We start from the raw sequence: 16,813 nt of genomic DNA on the forward strand, positions 1-16,813 counted from the left end.
TCTGTCAAAATTCCTTGAAGTTAGATGGCTTAAAATAGAAAATGAAAATCAGTTTTAATGACTTTGCTGGTTGTCTGTCAAAAATTCTTGAAGTCAGATGGCTTAAATAAAAATGAAATCAGTTTTAATGACTTTGGCTGGTTGTCTGTCAAAATTCTTGTAGTCAGATAGCTTTAGAATAAAAATGAAATCAGTTTTAATGACTTTGGCTGGTTTTGTCTGTCAAAATTCTTGTAGTCAGATAGCTTAGAATAAAAATGAAAATCAGTTTTAATGACTTTTGGCTGGTTGTCTGTCAAAATTCTTCAAGTCAGAGGCTTAAAATCAAAATGAAATCAGTTTTTAACGACTTTGGCTGGTTGTCCTGTCAAAAACTCTTGAGGTCAGATGGTTTAGAATTTGAAAAAAGCAGAAAAATATATGTGTGCTTGGTTAAAAATATGTTTGATATAAGTTGTAACCAAGTGTAAAGTAAACATTTTTAAATTTGCAAAGAAATCAATTTGTAGTCAGTGGTGGGAAAATGTGATGGTTTGCTCTAGACCAAGTATTCAATGTTGTTAATACAAGAGGCTGATGTTAAGGCAGGTGTCTGGTTGCACTGTCAGCAGCAGCAGGTCAGCGGTCTTGATGTGTGACACAGTTGTTGCTCTTACACAGCTTGATTAATGAGTGGTGAATATATCTACGTCACTGATAGGTTGAGTTGGCTCTTGACTGTGACGTCATATGATTGGAATTTATTGGCTTCTAATATAATAGTAGTTATAGAGTTAGTATAAAGTTTTGTTCTCTATATAATGTCAAGTTATGATGTTGGATGATGTTGTTATGATGTTATGATGTAGGAAATATAATGAAATAAATTATGGTAATATAGAAAGTACCGAAGCAGCAATCCAGATGAAAATTAAATCAAACACTGCCTTGAAACTTCTATGATAAGTATCTTTTTACAAGTACCATAGATATCAGGTTTAAATTATGCCATTAATAAGATAACATTGGCCTCTAGTGCTCTTACAGTTTGAGCACCGCTGTTAACCCACAATAAATTTAAATAAACTATCAATTTGTAGGATTTCAGGGCAATAAAACATTTTTAACTAAAGGATAATGTAATGTAATGAATAAGTTACATTGACAGTTGTAACATCCATTAATTTATATGTATGAAAACTTGAAGTTCTATTTTATCAATTATTTATGAATGAGCAGATAATTGCAAGAACTTTGCAACTTATTCAACAAATACTTAATTTAAAATATGAATAAATAATTCATGTACATATATGTATATTTTACGCTCGTAATCAATGTAATTTTAGAACAGTAAATATTATACAATTATACTTAAATGGCTTATGTGAAGCTCCAATAACATTCATGGAATAAATTTAGGCTTGTAATAACGCCATCTAGTGGTACATTATTATTTACAGCATCATTTGTTATAAAAACATGTCGTAATTTACAATAGGTTACGTAAAAACATATCTTATTTAGAAAATTAATCATTAAAATCCTAAATGTTATTCCCATTAAGTCATATATGAATGATATACACAATAATACATAGTATAACTATTCCATATAGTATTCGTTTATAACATCAGTCCAAAACCTTCCTAGTCAGGTCCAACAATCACAAAGAATTTCCCTCACAATATATTGAATTATGTGATACTTTGTCTGATTGTTTTTGAATAAGCACTGAAATTGATGGCAAGCAAGAACTAGTTGCAGGCCATCAATAGCTCCTGCTAGGGGGGAACTTGCATTTGACTGAGCCGCAGGATAAAATCCAATAAACGGATCTGAACTTGGATCTTGATAGGATCATTGGTGACTTCAAACCCTGGTACTCCAGCCATCTCAAGGATTCTCTGCTGGTCACACACCTGCAACAATCATATACTGTAATGAACAAAATTAATTTGAATCTTGTTGAATCTTGAAGGGGTAAGATATAATACCTATCATGTACCAGATCAATATTCTGGAGAGGCTGATCATGTATAACACAATAATAATAAATCTCTATTGAAAAAGTTACAAAGTAATCACTGTATTGTAATCATCAAATTAATTAGATTGAACTAAAATTTTGCCATTAACTCTTTACAGCAACTCATTCAGACATACCAAATATTTCATTCACCCGTTTCTCATTCAATCCCTAATTCCTCACCTATAGCTTTGGGAACTGTTAGCCAATCATGTGGTCTCCCTGTTGTCTGCTTTAAACTCGTCTACACTTTAAAACGCTTCTGAGACCAAAACACCATTTAGACAAGTTTTAAACGTTTCCGGCAAACTATTTTGATAAATTGAACTACGTTCATACACTACTGTTCTGTGTCTCCTAGTCCAGTAGTTCTTCCTTCCTCTAGTTTCATAAGCGTAAAAGTCTCTACCTCTTTATGTAATCACATTTTGTCATTTTATCTTCTATTTTTTTGAAAAAAAAAAATTTTCCAAAATATAGAGGCAGGAAAGTGTAAATAGTTAACCCTCCAAGCGTCCATCATCAATATCTTTGACTACTCGGACTTTCAATAAACACTTTTTGATGATAAAAATTCATTTCTTAAAACTCATTTTGCTGACGCTAATACTAATCAAATCGCATTATAACCCATACCGTTCGAAAGCCCATGTTTTTCTTTATGGTTAGTGGTCTTTCGATTTCTCGTACTCTTTACCAAAGATTAATCTACATCATTTTCATCAGATGTTGTTTCCAGCGAAGTGAGTTTGTATTGTTTGTTGTTGCTCAGATACGAACATGTAAATTTCACTGTTTGTAATCTATTTTGTCCTTGTTTTAGTTTCAATTTGTTTTTATGTAGTTGCTAGTTGTTAGAAATGATATTATGGCGGGTAATATTGTTTACATTTTCCATATAAGATAATCATAATTTTGAGTTTCCTCTATATACATAAATATTATGGACTGCGAAATATACTTACAGCAATGTATATTTCTATGTTCATGGCAAAATTTGCCACAAGTAGGTTTTCTAAATGTTGTATTGCTTTTATATTTAGTATAATATAGAAAGTAAGAATATTGTTATATCAATGTGTTGGTGTATAACTATGGTTATTCTAGTAGGAAAAGAATTCAAATTTGCACTTGTTCATAAATATACATTATTTATATAAACAGTTCAACATTATACATTTTTGTCTTCAGGACAAAATTTCCTACAATTTGGCTATCCAGAATTTTGAATGTATGTAGTATTTCAAATATACTTTATTGCAAATATAGATTTTATTTTTATTTTTTGTTAATTTTTTTAATTTCTAAACTAAGAATTTGTTTTTTCTAACTTCATAGTTACAAAGTGAGAAAACACAGTTCTTTGCAAAAAATTTGTATATAATACTTTATATTTAAGTTACTCTTTAGCTTTTATATAAATGTTACAAGGATAGTCTGCAAAACCTTATAAAACAGGTATGCATTTTACAAAATATGATGGACGCTCACAAGGTTAAAGATTTTTTAATGTTGGCTAGCACAACTCTCTAGTGAAGTTTAGTAAATTATTCTGATTGCTTTTTTGTAACAAAAAATAGCTGAAATGGCAAATAAACTAGCTAACTTATACATAATACATAAATTAACCCAAGGCAAAATTGGTGAAATAAATTTGGACCCTCTAAACAACTCAGTATTTACATTTCCATCAAAACAAAGTGATATATTAATAAAATTATGGCACTAAATAAAGTACAATAAAGAACATTATAAATATAGTATAGAGTAATATGTTTCTGACAAGACTATATATTTACCTTTTTATCTAATTCAGTAACTAATTTCATATCGAAGAGCTGGAGTTCTTTCCTGTGAGTAGCCTGTAATCGGGTACGGTGGTTTGTCTTTGTGACATCATCCATCCTCGTGTCCATCGCCAGTTCTTGCATTGCCACTGGAAATTGTATTTTTCATAGGTTATGCAAATCAGAGTTAGGCTATATATAATGTAATTTGACATAACTTAAAATTGTAACCTTCAAAAACTGTGTTCAATTATAAAGTTTTCAAACTGTATCAGAAGTAAAGTATATGGATTACTGTAAGATTTTAAGAACTATTTCAGAAATGTAGCTAATGAAAAGCAACATCCACATTCCAATGTGAAATTTGTCGAACATGCAACATTATTTCGATTTATACATTTTTCTTTGGAGAATTGTTTAATTATTTTAAACCGTAATAAAAATCTAGCCATGTCATATTATTCAACAATTTTTTCAAATAAATGGTGACAAATTGAAATTGTATTACCCAAACAGTTTATTGAAAAAAAATCTATCCTCAGATATTACTATTCTTTTAAATAACCCCTTTAACTTGTTTTGTAAATATTTCAAATGTTTATTTTAATATACTTTTACTTCGTAAAATATTTAAGAAAAATAAAATTCATGTTCAAGTAAATTTTATTCTGCTTTGTATATGATTTTAAATCCCTTAATAATTAATTTGACTTTATTTGTATTATATACTTTGATAAACAATGAAAATGAGCTTCACTTACGAGTATGTTTATTCAAGAACTGCAAGCGTTGCTGAAAAAGCTGTTTCTCTGTCACATGTTGGATATCCATCAAGTTGTCTACAATACCAAACACTGTGTTATCCAGAAGTGATTCAGCTAGACCACACAGTAACTCGTTGGGAAGTCTTTGCTGATATTTACTGAAACATGAGTATGACTGTTTACTTATCTTTTATTGTTTGAAACAACATTGTGGTTTATAGTCCTTACAGCCTCTTTTTACCCAACAAAATATCTGTAGAGCACTATTTCTCATATGTATAATTTCGTATTTTTCAAGACAGTTGAAAAAAGTCATATTAGGCTGTAACAAAAATCGATGGCAGTGGCACGTAACTAGGACTTGATTTTTAGGGGATGAATCTGACTGAAGAGCAAACCACATCGTGAGTTCAGAATAAATCTAATTTTAATACATTTTGTAGGTATAGATTAAAGTAAAACATTTAAGTGATGTAGTATTTCAACCAAGTTCAATTGCTGTTATACAATTATTGTTTTTTTTTAATTCTTAATGGGTGGGTCTAACCTACCTTATAGTTACACCTCTAAAAGGTGGTATAACATAATCCTTAAACTTGTTTAGTAAGAAGGTAGTTGAGATATCTTACTGAACAAACAATTAATGTGAGAATCTTAATCCAAACAATCTTATATCTAAATTTATATTGAATACTTTAATAATCTTACTATTTTAATATTTAATAATTACTTGATTCAAAGAAAAAGTATGTTTTCAGTTTTAGTATTGTTAACCCTAAAACTAGCTAAAGACTCATGGTGAGTCTTTTGATCCAAGGTTTTTTTAAATATTGTATGTATTGACATCCAAATACAGCTTATGATGGAATCTATAAATGATTAAAATCAGAAAGATACGCTGAGTACAAGGGTAGCCTGAAAAGTAGTGCACACATGCTTGCAGAACGCTAACAAAATGAAATAGCGAGATCGGGTGAAAAGTAAAGTACAATTCTTAAGCATCAAAATCATTCATTTATTTTTCAACATAGTTACCATTAAGACTAACATATTTCTCCCAATGTGTAACAAGTTTTTTTATTACGTTACTGAAAAATTCTTCAGATTTTTTTCAAATCGAGGACAAAATAGCTACTTTCACCGCATCGTCTGAAGTGTGATTACCCTTGAGATCTGTCTTGAGTAGCGGGAAAAATAAAAATAACAGGGGGCTAGATCGGGAGAATAGGGAGGGTGTGTTATTGGTTCAAACATTAAATTTCTCATTGCCTCTTCAGTTGCATGTGAAGTGTGTGGACGAGCATTGTCGTATTGCAAGATTATTGGCTCGAGGCTGCCTCTACACAACAACCTCAACGTCAGAGGTGTTTTAGAGTATTGAGACAAATTTACGTCACGCCTTGTTCCAGATAATTGGTCACATATACTCGATGAGCATCCCAAAACACAGTCAAAAGGATCTTAGTGAAAATTGGTTAGAAGTTTACCAGGCTAGCGTAGAAACTAAGTATGATGTTTTTTACTCAATATTTGTTCATGTTTTTGAAATTAGCTTTCCTAAATTATTATCTGTTGAAAAAGAGAAAAACCTAAATAGTTGGATTTCAGATGATGTAAAGATTAAAAAGGAAAAAATTGCGCAATTGGAGAAAACATATAGGGTTTGGAAAACTAATGATTTAAAACAATTAATTAAGCAACTGAAAATTGAAAATAAAATTCAAATAAACAACGACAAAAAAAGGTTTTTTGACAGTAAAATTAAGAAATCTACAAATAAGTCGAAATCAACTTGGAAAATTATCAAATCTGAAATCAACAATGGTGCCAAGATCACTGATAACATACAATTAGTCCGGGATGGCACATCCATATCAGACCCAATTCTTGTTGGTAATATATTTAATGATTTTTTTAATAAATGTTGTTGATAGATTTGTGCTTCCAAATATTCAGAAAGATTTTGTTAATCAATCGGGTCATGAAAAACCGCCTCAAGCCTCAATTTTTTTCAAATTTAAAGAGGTTGATGAAAGAATTTTAAAAGCGATTGTAATGGCTTTTGAAAACAAATTCTCAACAGGAATTGATGATATACCAATCACACTCATTAAACAGTCTTTTCCGCTAATCTCCAAACCATTAACTCACATAATCAATTCATCATTAATATCTGGCCTTTTCCCATCCAAATTAAAAATTGCTAAAGTTGTTCCACTCTATAAAAAGGGGGATTTAAATAGTCCAACAAGTTACAGACCTATATCTTTATTACCTGTGTTTTCTAAAATTTTTGAAAAAGTAGTATATAATCAACTTTTGGATTACCTGGAAAGTAATCACATATTGGATGATCAGCAACATGGTTTCCGACCACAAAAATCTACGATAACTGCAGGTGTTAATTTCATTGAATTAATAATAGATTTGGTTGACAGGAATGAAAAAGTCATTGGAATCTTCCTTGACTATTCCAAAGCATTTGACAGTGTGTCCCACGATGAGTTACTTAAGGTACTTTACAATTTAAATATTGAGAGTAAGGAACATGAATGGTTCAAATCATATTTAAAAAACCGACAACAATGTATTCAAATTCAAAATAGTTTTAGTTATTTAAACAGCAAATATAAATATACACAAAATTTTTATTCAAACCTTCAAACTATAAAACATGGTGTCCCACAGGGATCTATACTTGGCCCTCTTCTATTTCTTTGCTATTTAAGGGGGTTGCCGGGTGTGATACAGGTGGATGGGTCAGTGTGCCTCTACGCTGATGATACCAACATCACAATTTCAGGTAAAAGTCAAGAAGAAATTGAGCTTAAATCATCTCTAAGTCTTACAACTGTAAAAGAATTTTCAGACACTAAAAATTTCCTAATAAATATAAATAAATCGAATTTTATTTCATTCTGTACAAAACAAACTAGATCAAAATTAAAGCCAAATATTTATCTAGAAAATTCAAAACTGAATCAAGTAGAAAATTCAAAATTTCTTGGACTAATATTGGACCAACACTTAAGTTGGGATAAACATGTTGACCATGTAGTAAATAAAATGTCCTCTGGTCTATACGCTCTACGACAAATGTCAAGGGTATGTAATATTGAAACCTTGAAAACTATTTATTTTGCACTAATCAATTCACACATGTCTTATGGTATAACCATGTATGGAGCTACAACAACAAAAAATCTACACCGAATTCTTCACCAACAAAAAAAAGCTATTAGAATAATGTTAAATTTGGAACGCAATGAATCTGTCAAACAGCATTTTTCTAAATTAAGAATCCTTACCGTATATGGTCTATATATTTTTCAAACTATAATGCTTGTGAAATCAAATGAAGATAGTATACCTAAATTAGGAGCAAATCATGATTATAACACTCGCCATAGAAATTATCCATCAATCCCAAAACATAACTTAGAACTTTTTAATAAAAAAACCCACTGCTATAGGATCCAAATTCTTGTTATTTCTTCCAAAAACGTTTCTAAACATTTCACAAATTTGCATATTTAAAACAAAGTTAAAATCATTTTTAATTGAAAAATCAGTATACTCATTTAAAGAATATTTTGAGGTAACTTAGTTCATCCAACAATTTAGTAGTTAATATGACATATTGTAAATAGTAGCAGGATTGTAAAATCATTTCAATAACATTTTGAGGCAAACTGCTTTATTTTAATGATTTATGTAATCACTAAATGGATATTGTAATGTAATGGTTGACGCTATTCTGTATTTATACTGTATGTGTACATTGTATGAGTCTTGAATAAAGTTGAATAGAATTGAATATCCTTCAAAATAGTATACAGTAACTACTTAAATGTTACACAGTTTTGTTTGTTACTTTTTATAAATATACATGGCCCAGATAGTTTTTTTAATAATTATTAAATTATTACTTTTAAGATATAAAAACAACTGATCCCTACTGTAATTTATCCTAATAATACTTATTACACTGGTAATTTGGTTTCAGTAGTTTAGATAATCATGAATATCGATGATTCAATTGTGGTGGTGACCGCTTCTTCTTTACTGCAGCCGTTATTTTGAGTAGGCCGCCAGAAGAGCTTGTGCCTGCTCGTGGGTAGAGTACGATAAGTGGACCCGATTTTTATATTGATTAGTATAATCATCGGTACTTTGGGATTATACCGACCACACCCAGACATGAATCGTTATTTCACATTTCGTTTCTACTGATTACTAGATTAGCGTAGAACAATATTTCGTCAATATAAAACAGGAATTGTCTTATCGCAAACACCTCCCCATCCTCAGACAGAGGTCAAAGTCGAGCGTCTAGTAGATAACGTGATTGCAGAGTCTCGCCGCCCGTTCAGCTGGTGCATCGCTTTGTTGTACTTCCGTGTTTTACCTCTACATTTCTCCAAACACAAAAATTCAACAAAAACAAACATTTACCAAACTAAACCTTTTATTAAAAAAACACTCAAAACTTGTTTTTATTCTTGATCACATTCCGCCACCCAAAATGCGAGTGCCTCCGGCCATCAGCGCGGGCTTCGACAGCACCTTCGGTGCTGCCCCGCGCTGATGTCGACGAAAGAAAAACATCCCTCGAGATAGTACCTATCAGTAAAATATCAAATTCTAGAGGGGCTAATCAGAAATATAAATTGAATTGTAATGGAAAGGCAATGATGTACCGTGCAAATCACGTGATGCCGCGCGGCCTGCCGTAATCAGGATTCTCGAGAAAGATAAGATAACAGCGACAACAATACCGATCACAATACCTGGAAATGCTTGTAAGTTTGTAATTTTGTAATTGAAGAGTTGTTTTTTCGTTCTATCATGTTTGTTTCTATAAATTTCTATTTTTGTGTTCTTCATACTGGTGTGGTCGGTATAATCCCAAAGTACCTAATCATCAATACCTAATATAAATTTATCGAATATGCATTTGTAAATCATATCTTAGTCATAATAACGATCATATTTTAAATGAAATCAATTAATTTAATGCTCATAGTGATAATCTTATAAATAAGCAAAACGATCATACAAATTTATTTTCGATATTACAATTTATTAACTTAGTACATGATTTCAACTTACAAGTTATAGTAATTTATATGTAAAAAATAAACAACAAGAAGTAACTAATAATTTTGGCGATGAATGTGAAGAAAATTTGTAAGATATTTCTAATAAGTGACGAAATTCCTTTAAGTAGCTTCAACAAGTAGGTTTGGCACCTGGTAACACATGGGGAGAATTCATTCCTCCATTTCACAAAAGCGGTTACTTATTGATATCAAGCTGGGCAAGATATAAATATAATAACGTTTCTTTGATATCTTAGTTTAGGCCATAGTTGGTTTCATAATGTTATTATAAAATTTATGTATTTAAAATTGTAATATACAAGATTCTTCTTATTACAGTAATTTATTATAACTCTTATTGTGTAGGGCTAGGATTTTTACATACATCGAACCATTCGATAATAGCAATTGAACAACGAATGTAGGCTGCTTATTAAAATCTCCCCAAATACGTTTATTATATGAAAAAGTGTTATAGTTGATACAAATTAATTAATAGTTAAAAAATCAGTATTAGTTGGTTATATCAAAAGTTACGGTAATTATCACATTAACGGCCGGAGCGGCAAAATACGAGTTTCTCGTTATTAACTTATTGGAATCGTCCTACAGAACAAAACAATATAAGGTTTGACGGGGTGGAAATGAGAAATAACGAAGTTCTAGAACATCAAAAATGGAACAACTGTTCAAGCTCGGAGCAATATTTCCATGTTCTACATCCACATAGGGCATCATGTGACCTTTGGTGACCATGATTTAACCTCGTGATGACGTCATCGGATGCGGCGCCATCTTTGCAAACGTAAATGAAAAATAATACTGAAATGAGCAGAATTTTGATCCAAATGAACAATGTTTTCTTAAATTTCGAGCTACAAATTAATTAGTTGTTATCGAGTTGAGATGAGTGCCTCTGGACCAAAGATGCTGGCCATCGCTGATGTGAACGAAAGAAAACCATCCCTTGAGATAGTAGCTATCAGTAAAATATCAAATTCTAGAGGGGCTGATCAGAAATACAAATTGAATTGTTATGGAAAGGCAATTATGTAGTGTAAAAAACTGAATAAATCATGAATACCCCTAATATGAATACGTATATAAATAGACATTAATAGAGAACACTTACCATTTATTAGTGTGTTCCACTGAATGTACAGAAACTAAATAATCTCTTAACCCTCTAAGTGGCAAGCGCCATCTGAGACGTATGATTCAAGCCGCCGCGAAGTGGCAAGCGCCGTCACAGCCATTGCTTCACATTTAAGGCTGTTGCTCCGCAACCGTCCATTATTTTTAGGCCTAGTTTGAACTATCGTATTCTCCATGAAATTTCCTATACATATCATATAGTATAGTGTGTATTCATGTTACTAATGTTTGATGGCTTAAATGAATTCAACAGTTTTCGTTTGACCTGGCAACAGACAAGAGAACAGCTGTCTACTCTTCTCGTCACTGTTTTGTTTGGCGACTTTGCGTACTGTTATTGTCAGTATATTATTGTTTATGTTACCGGTAAATGTTTAGGTTATTCGTTTGTCATGGAAAATGTTGGGGTACTTTGGGATTATACCGACCACACCAGTATGAGGAACACAAACATATAAATTTATAGAAAAAAACATTATAGAACGAAAAAGCAACTCTTCAATTACAAAATTACAACGATTATTAATTGTTAATGGGTTTCCTGTGACGCCCAGAATGCAGCAATATCAAGGATGAGTGAGTGTAGTGGATTTCCGCCTTCAGCCGCAACTGCCGACCGCCACGCATATTTTAGATTTAGGCAACAAGTCATGATCTTGTAAAAAACGAATGGCCCCCTCTTCGCTCCTGGGTAAATCCCAAATTCTCATAGTGTCACCCATCACTAATCTATTACACACACAGTAAAACACGGAAGTACAACAAAGCGACGCACTCGACAGACACTTTGGCAAGAAAGTACAAGAATGCGGCGCACCAGCTGAACGGGCGGCGAGATTCTGTAGTCACGTTATCTACTAGACCGCTCGACTTTGACCTATGTCTGAGGATGGGGAGGGGTTTGCGATAAGACAATTCCTGTTTTATATTTACGAAATATACTGTGCTATGACAAACTAAGCCACTATTATAGGCCCTACACTATTGGGAGGAAAAGACAAGCCCCTTCTAGTGACTTGGAGTGAATAGAACCAGTTTGTACATAGATTTAGTTTTTCCCATCTAACTTTTTTGTTCTTGTAAATAGAAAAAATGTATAGGAAGTAATTTGTTTAGAATAAAATTGTATATATTCTGTGAATTTGATATTATTTTGAAGCTCCAGTAAGTTAGTTTCAAAGTGACGGACAGTAGAACTTAAAAATTATTTTTTCTAAAAGAAAATCTTTACACATCTACAATGATATTCATCTGAAAATAAAGGTAAGGAACCAAATATTATATTTATTCTTATTCTATAGTTCACAAGGAAAACAAAAATATATAATGTTGCTAGGTTATCACTTAGACAATATTTTCTATAATAATAAGTTTAACGATCACGGTAATTTACCCGAAAACGGCCTGCCACTGAGACCACAAATGACTGCCACTTATAGGGTTAACATGCCCGACAAAACACTCCGACACACCAATGCACTATGATTGGTCGAACTAGTAGATGGTTGATCCATGATCATCACGCACTCACTCGATCCAAACTGCAGTACACGATATCTAGTGAAGCACCGACTTCTGCCCCGGAGCGTTTTTAACAGATACGCTATCAGTCCCAGCCGCAAATAATACTTACGAATATACAGACACAGCACACAGACAGAACATTAAGAACTTAACTATTTATGTATATACCCTCTAAATACATGTTTTTTGTCATTTGCACCCCCTAAAACCATATATATTTTTTGTTCAGGAGGATGAGCAAAATACGTTGATAACGTCAAATTCGTGATTTGCCACCTCGGCCTTTAATCTTATGATTTCCAAAGTTATAATGAAGTAACCTTATTTGCCAATATCATTTAAAAAAAAAAAAAACTGAGTTCACTTATTGTACTCTACCCCTGCTCGTAGCCAAAACATAATTTGCCAAGAGAAACTGAGTGTAGGCTTGAATTATATACTGAGAACAAGGCTAATGTTTTTCTAAGTGTTCATTAATGGATGAATACAGCAGATTTCATAAGAGACTAGACTATGCCTATACTGAATATTTAAATATATGTACTTACAGTGGCAAATCCTTGGCCATGACTTGCAACTGTTCATTTAAAAAATACAGCTTTCTTTGTAAGTCTTCAGGACTAAGCCCAATTTCGCAGTTTTCTTCACTTTCCATCTCAGTTATTTCATCACTTGGGATTATACAATTACAAAACTACAGACCTAAAAAGGGCTTGATAATGAAACCTGTTGAATAGTTTTTACACAATCATTTTAATAAGCTAGATAATGTTTCATACAAAATTATGTTTCAAAATTTATATAGCAGTTCCTTACAACAAATCTTGTTTTTATAAACACTTCACTTCTTCCCCGATTTCTTGATTCCTCCACCGACCAAGGGTCCCTTCTGTGCAGCTTTAGCTTTAGCTTCCGCTAATGCCTTTTGGGTCTCCTTCTGCTTTTGTTTCAACTTCATATCCTCTTCATCCATTTCCTTTGATTCCTTCTTAGGCGCTTTGAGAGGTTTCTTCTTTCCTCCTTCTCGACTAGACATTTTCTTGAATAGATACGGATGCACGTGAAATTTATAACCTTAATGTCTTTACTTACAGATCTTAAGAGGACTCCGTAATTCAAATTTAGATAGATTTAAGAGCACAGTGTCCACTTGTACACTAAATCAACTTAAATTTTGTTCTTAACTTCACTTTACAAACTTCCACTAACTAGCCAACTTTATGTTTAATATGAACAAGAACAAGAATACCTCGTGAGGCTTGATTTGCTGATCATTCTACCATCGTTCCCGACACAAAAATCTCACACCAAGCAGTCACACCAACTGTTTTTGCCAAAAGAAAATACTCATGCTAAGATGGAGGCATATCCATTTACGCAACACCAATTTGAAATAATATTGGATGCCTATCAATAACTTCAGGGCATGCATACTTTTGTTTGTTGAAAAAAACGTAGATTTTTAAAATTTTGTCTTAAAAATACAAAAGAATAATCTTCAACCGGAAGAAAGATTGTCCAAATATGGGGAGAACGAACCTTACAGCTTAAATTTGTTAAAAGAATCTTATGTTTTACAGTAAAAAATTGTATAGTAATAGAGGTCATGCAATCAAGACCATCTTACCAATAACATATTCTCTTTAAAAACAAAAGGAAAAGCAGGGCCTAGAGATACCCCCAATAACTGCACCTTACCATTTTCACTTAATTTTTGGACTTATTTTCTTCAGGCTCAAACCTGAGTGTATCCGCCAGAGAGTTTAAATAATTGTTGTATGTCAAATAATATTTTAAAATTTTGTTTTAAGCGGAGGTATACCCACTTTATTGTTGTTCCTCAAACTGTAATATTGTGATTGAGCCGTATTGCAGGGGATACTCATATTATTTCTAAGAAGCAGGACACAAAAGAGGAATGTAGATGGAGAGAAATGTACTGTTTGGTACTTTTTTCGAATAATGATAAAACTATGTTTTAAAATAGATAAATTCTAACTGTATTTATACAGTTTGAAAACAACAAGTGTTCTAGCCTTTTCGTACTCTTAAATCGCAATTATTCAGGATATAAAACCATGATAAGCATCTTAAGACAAAAATACATCAGGTTTTATTAAACCACTGCAGTTATGCACTGATCTCCTTCGAGGGCACTATTTCAAGTTCTGTTTGAATTTGAGCTGTTATTGATAAGTATCATCTGCAAAGAAGCTTACCCTAACACTTAGAAGGGGAGTTATTAACGAACAAAAAAAGAAGAATGACGTGTAATATTCCCTTGGTCATGTGTACTTGCTTCGACTGAGTAGACTGTAACCAGCCATTTTGTTATTATACCTGTACTCTACAAGTATGATAGCGCGATATTTAAGAATATGAGACCTCTTGATCCTAAGTTTGAAAGTTTTTTGTGAAAAATATTATATACCATGTCAAATGTATTTCCAAAAGAATATTCCGGCCGCTGGTCTACTGGAATATAGAGCTCTGACAAACAGAAAAAAAAAAACAGAAAATGTATGGCTTGTATCGTGGACATATGCTCGATGAATCTAAACTGATTTGACCATAAAGCATGTTAATCAGAGAAAAAAACAGTCTTGACAAGAAAATTTGCTCAAATACCCCAGGAAAAAAATTGACGATAAGCTATTGGCTTGTAGCTATTAAAATTCTCCTTCTCATCACCTTACGCAGAAGCCTTGCTGTAGCAGATTCTAAAGCTTCTGGGAACGTACGTTCATGACAGACTGACGGAAAAGGGAAAGGATCAAGCAATGACGGCAAACAAGTCCTACTTCGATAGCTGCGATGAGATACCATCTTCTCTAGACGATTTTTTAGTTTTCATAGCAAAATCTCCTTACAACTTCATTCTCCGTTTTCCAAGAAATAAATAAAAATTTCTTGACTGATCAAAGAAATTACAAGTTCTCGCCCACGTGAGATAAAGAGATGAATTATAAACTTCATCAAGTGTGCTGATTACGATCTTCCATAAAGTGTTAGTTTTATTTGACATGTTGACGCCGAATAAAAAAATGTAATTCGTCTAAAAGGAATAACATTTCAGGACTAAATATAAACGTAGATGCGACAGAACGAGAACCAATTTCGATTTTAAGTAATGGGAGAAAATGTTAAAGTAAACCTCAACTAATATTAGGAATTCACTGAAATATTATTTCCCAAATAATGCCGAAAGCTATGAATGTTTTGGAGGAAATTTAGGTAACAGTTTATATCTAGATCCCAAATATACACTTAATGGAAGTACGTTAATAGTAGTCTCCCGTGTCTAGTAATACGAAGTAGCTGCAATTAAAACATGACTATTTACTAAATAAAAACTAAATTACAAAATATGTTGTCGATAGCTGATTTAGAGTTCTTAAATTCTTGAGTGCACATATTAACTATGTGATAATCCCTGGTATGCCATGATATATAGAAACTATCTGTTAAATTGTTTCATTCAGTATATGTGGTATTATAATCCTCTATTACAATGAAAAAATATTCCCGATCTGCAGTTTGATCAAGACATTGGACCTACAGTGCATAAAAAACCTTTCGCGGTGGTACTTTGGAATTTCATATTCTGCAATTAGTAAGGGGCTTTTGCAACATCTCAAACAATGCCTAGCCGCTGCCAACTGATGAACACCATTATGATGAACACTGGGGTCAGGAACTTGTTGCTGGGCGGTCTGTAGGGGTGACGGAATGCGGTGCTCGTGGCGTGCTTGTGGTCAGGCTGTGTGTTTGAGAGAATGAATGTAGCAATAACAAGAAATTATTTAAAAAGTAAATTGTTAATTTAAGTTTTAATTTATCTTTGTTTGAAAATTTTCTACATATTCAGCTGATAAATTTGATTTTTAATTATTACATAGTAGTATATATTTTGGTTAAATTTAAAATGGAATTTTTTATAGTTTTTAAGGTCATTAAATGTAAATATGTATATATATATATATATATATATATATATATATATATATATATATATATATATATATATATATATATATATATATATATATATATATATATATCTGTATATTATGTGAGGTTGAGTGGTAGAGAGGGCTAAATAGCCCTAACTCCGCCTCTTGAATAAAGGCATATTTCATTTCATGTCATTTCATTATACAGAACACTGACACATTAACTCATTCAAACTGCAAGTAATATGATTAACCAATATGATACTTCTCTCTTCTGCATGGAAGGACATTAAGTCCAAATTTAATTACATTCAGTAAGATTATAATCACCATGTCATTCTTGCATAAAATTGGTTTCAGAAAACATAGTATGTAAGATTGTCAAGTCATAAATTTATTTAAGGTATATCCATTTTTTGTCGAATACCACAAATATTGTGGTGAAAAATTCTTATCGACTCGCCATCAAAACTTTCAATGACGTAGCTCCCCTTGACAGAATTTAAAGGCTGTGCCAAAT

General features: G+C 32.1%; 2 protein-coding genes across 2 annotated transcripts; both read right to left on the reverse strand.

Moving 5' to 3' along the window:
- Window positions 1–1,107: 1,107 nt before the first annotated feature.
- LOC124374763 (gonadal protein gdl-like) lies at window positions 1,108–13,021 on the reverse strand. The gene is made up of 4 exons (XM_046832917.1): window positions 12,889–13,021; window positions 4,557–4,717; window positions 3,808–3,944; window positions 1,108–1,901 (listed from the first exon to the last, which is right to left on the reverse strand). The coding sequence occupies exons 1-4, from the start codon at window positions 12,993–12,995 to the stop codon at window positions 1,764–1,766; spliced, it is 543 nt and encodes a 180-aa protein (XP_046688873.1). The 5' UTR covers window positions 12,996–13,021; the 3' UTR covers window positions 1,108–1,763.
- Window positions 13,022–13,074: 53 nt separating this feature from the next.
- Window positions 13,075–13,617, reverse strand: LOC124374764 (translation machinery-associated protein 7 homolog). The gene has a single exon (XM_046832918.1). It carries the CDS (start codon window positions 13,374–13,376, stop codon window positions 13,182–13,184), a length of 195 nt encoding a protein of 64 aa, XP_046688874.1. The 5' UTR covers window positions 13,377–13,617; the 3' UTR covers window positions 13,075–13,181.
- Window positions 13,618–16,813: the final 3,196 nt, after the last annotated feature.

Source organism: Homalodisca vitripennis, unplaced genomic scaffold, assembly GCF_021130785.1.
Source record: "Homalodisca vitripennis isolate AUS2020 unplaced genomic scaffold, UT_GWSS_2.1 ScUCBcl_9923;HRSCAF=18578, whole genome shotgun sequence".
Lineage (NCBI taxonomy): Eukaryota > Metazoa > Arthropoda > Insecta > Hemiptera > Cicadellidae > Homalodisca > Homalodisca vitripennis.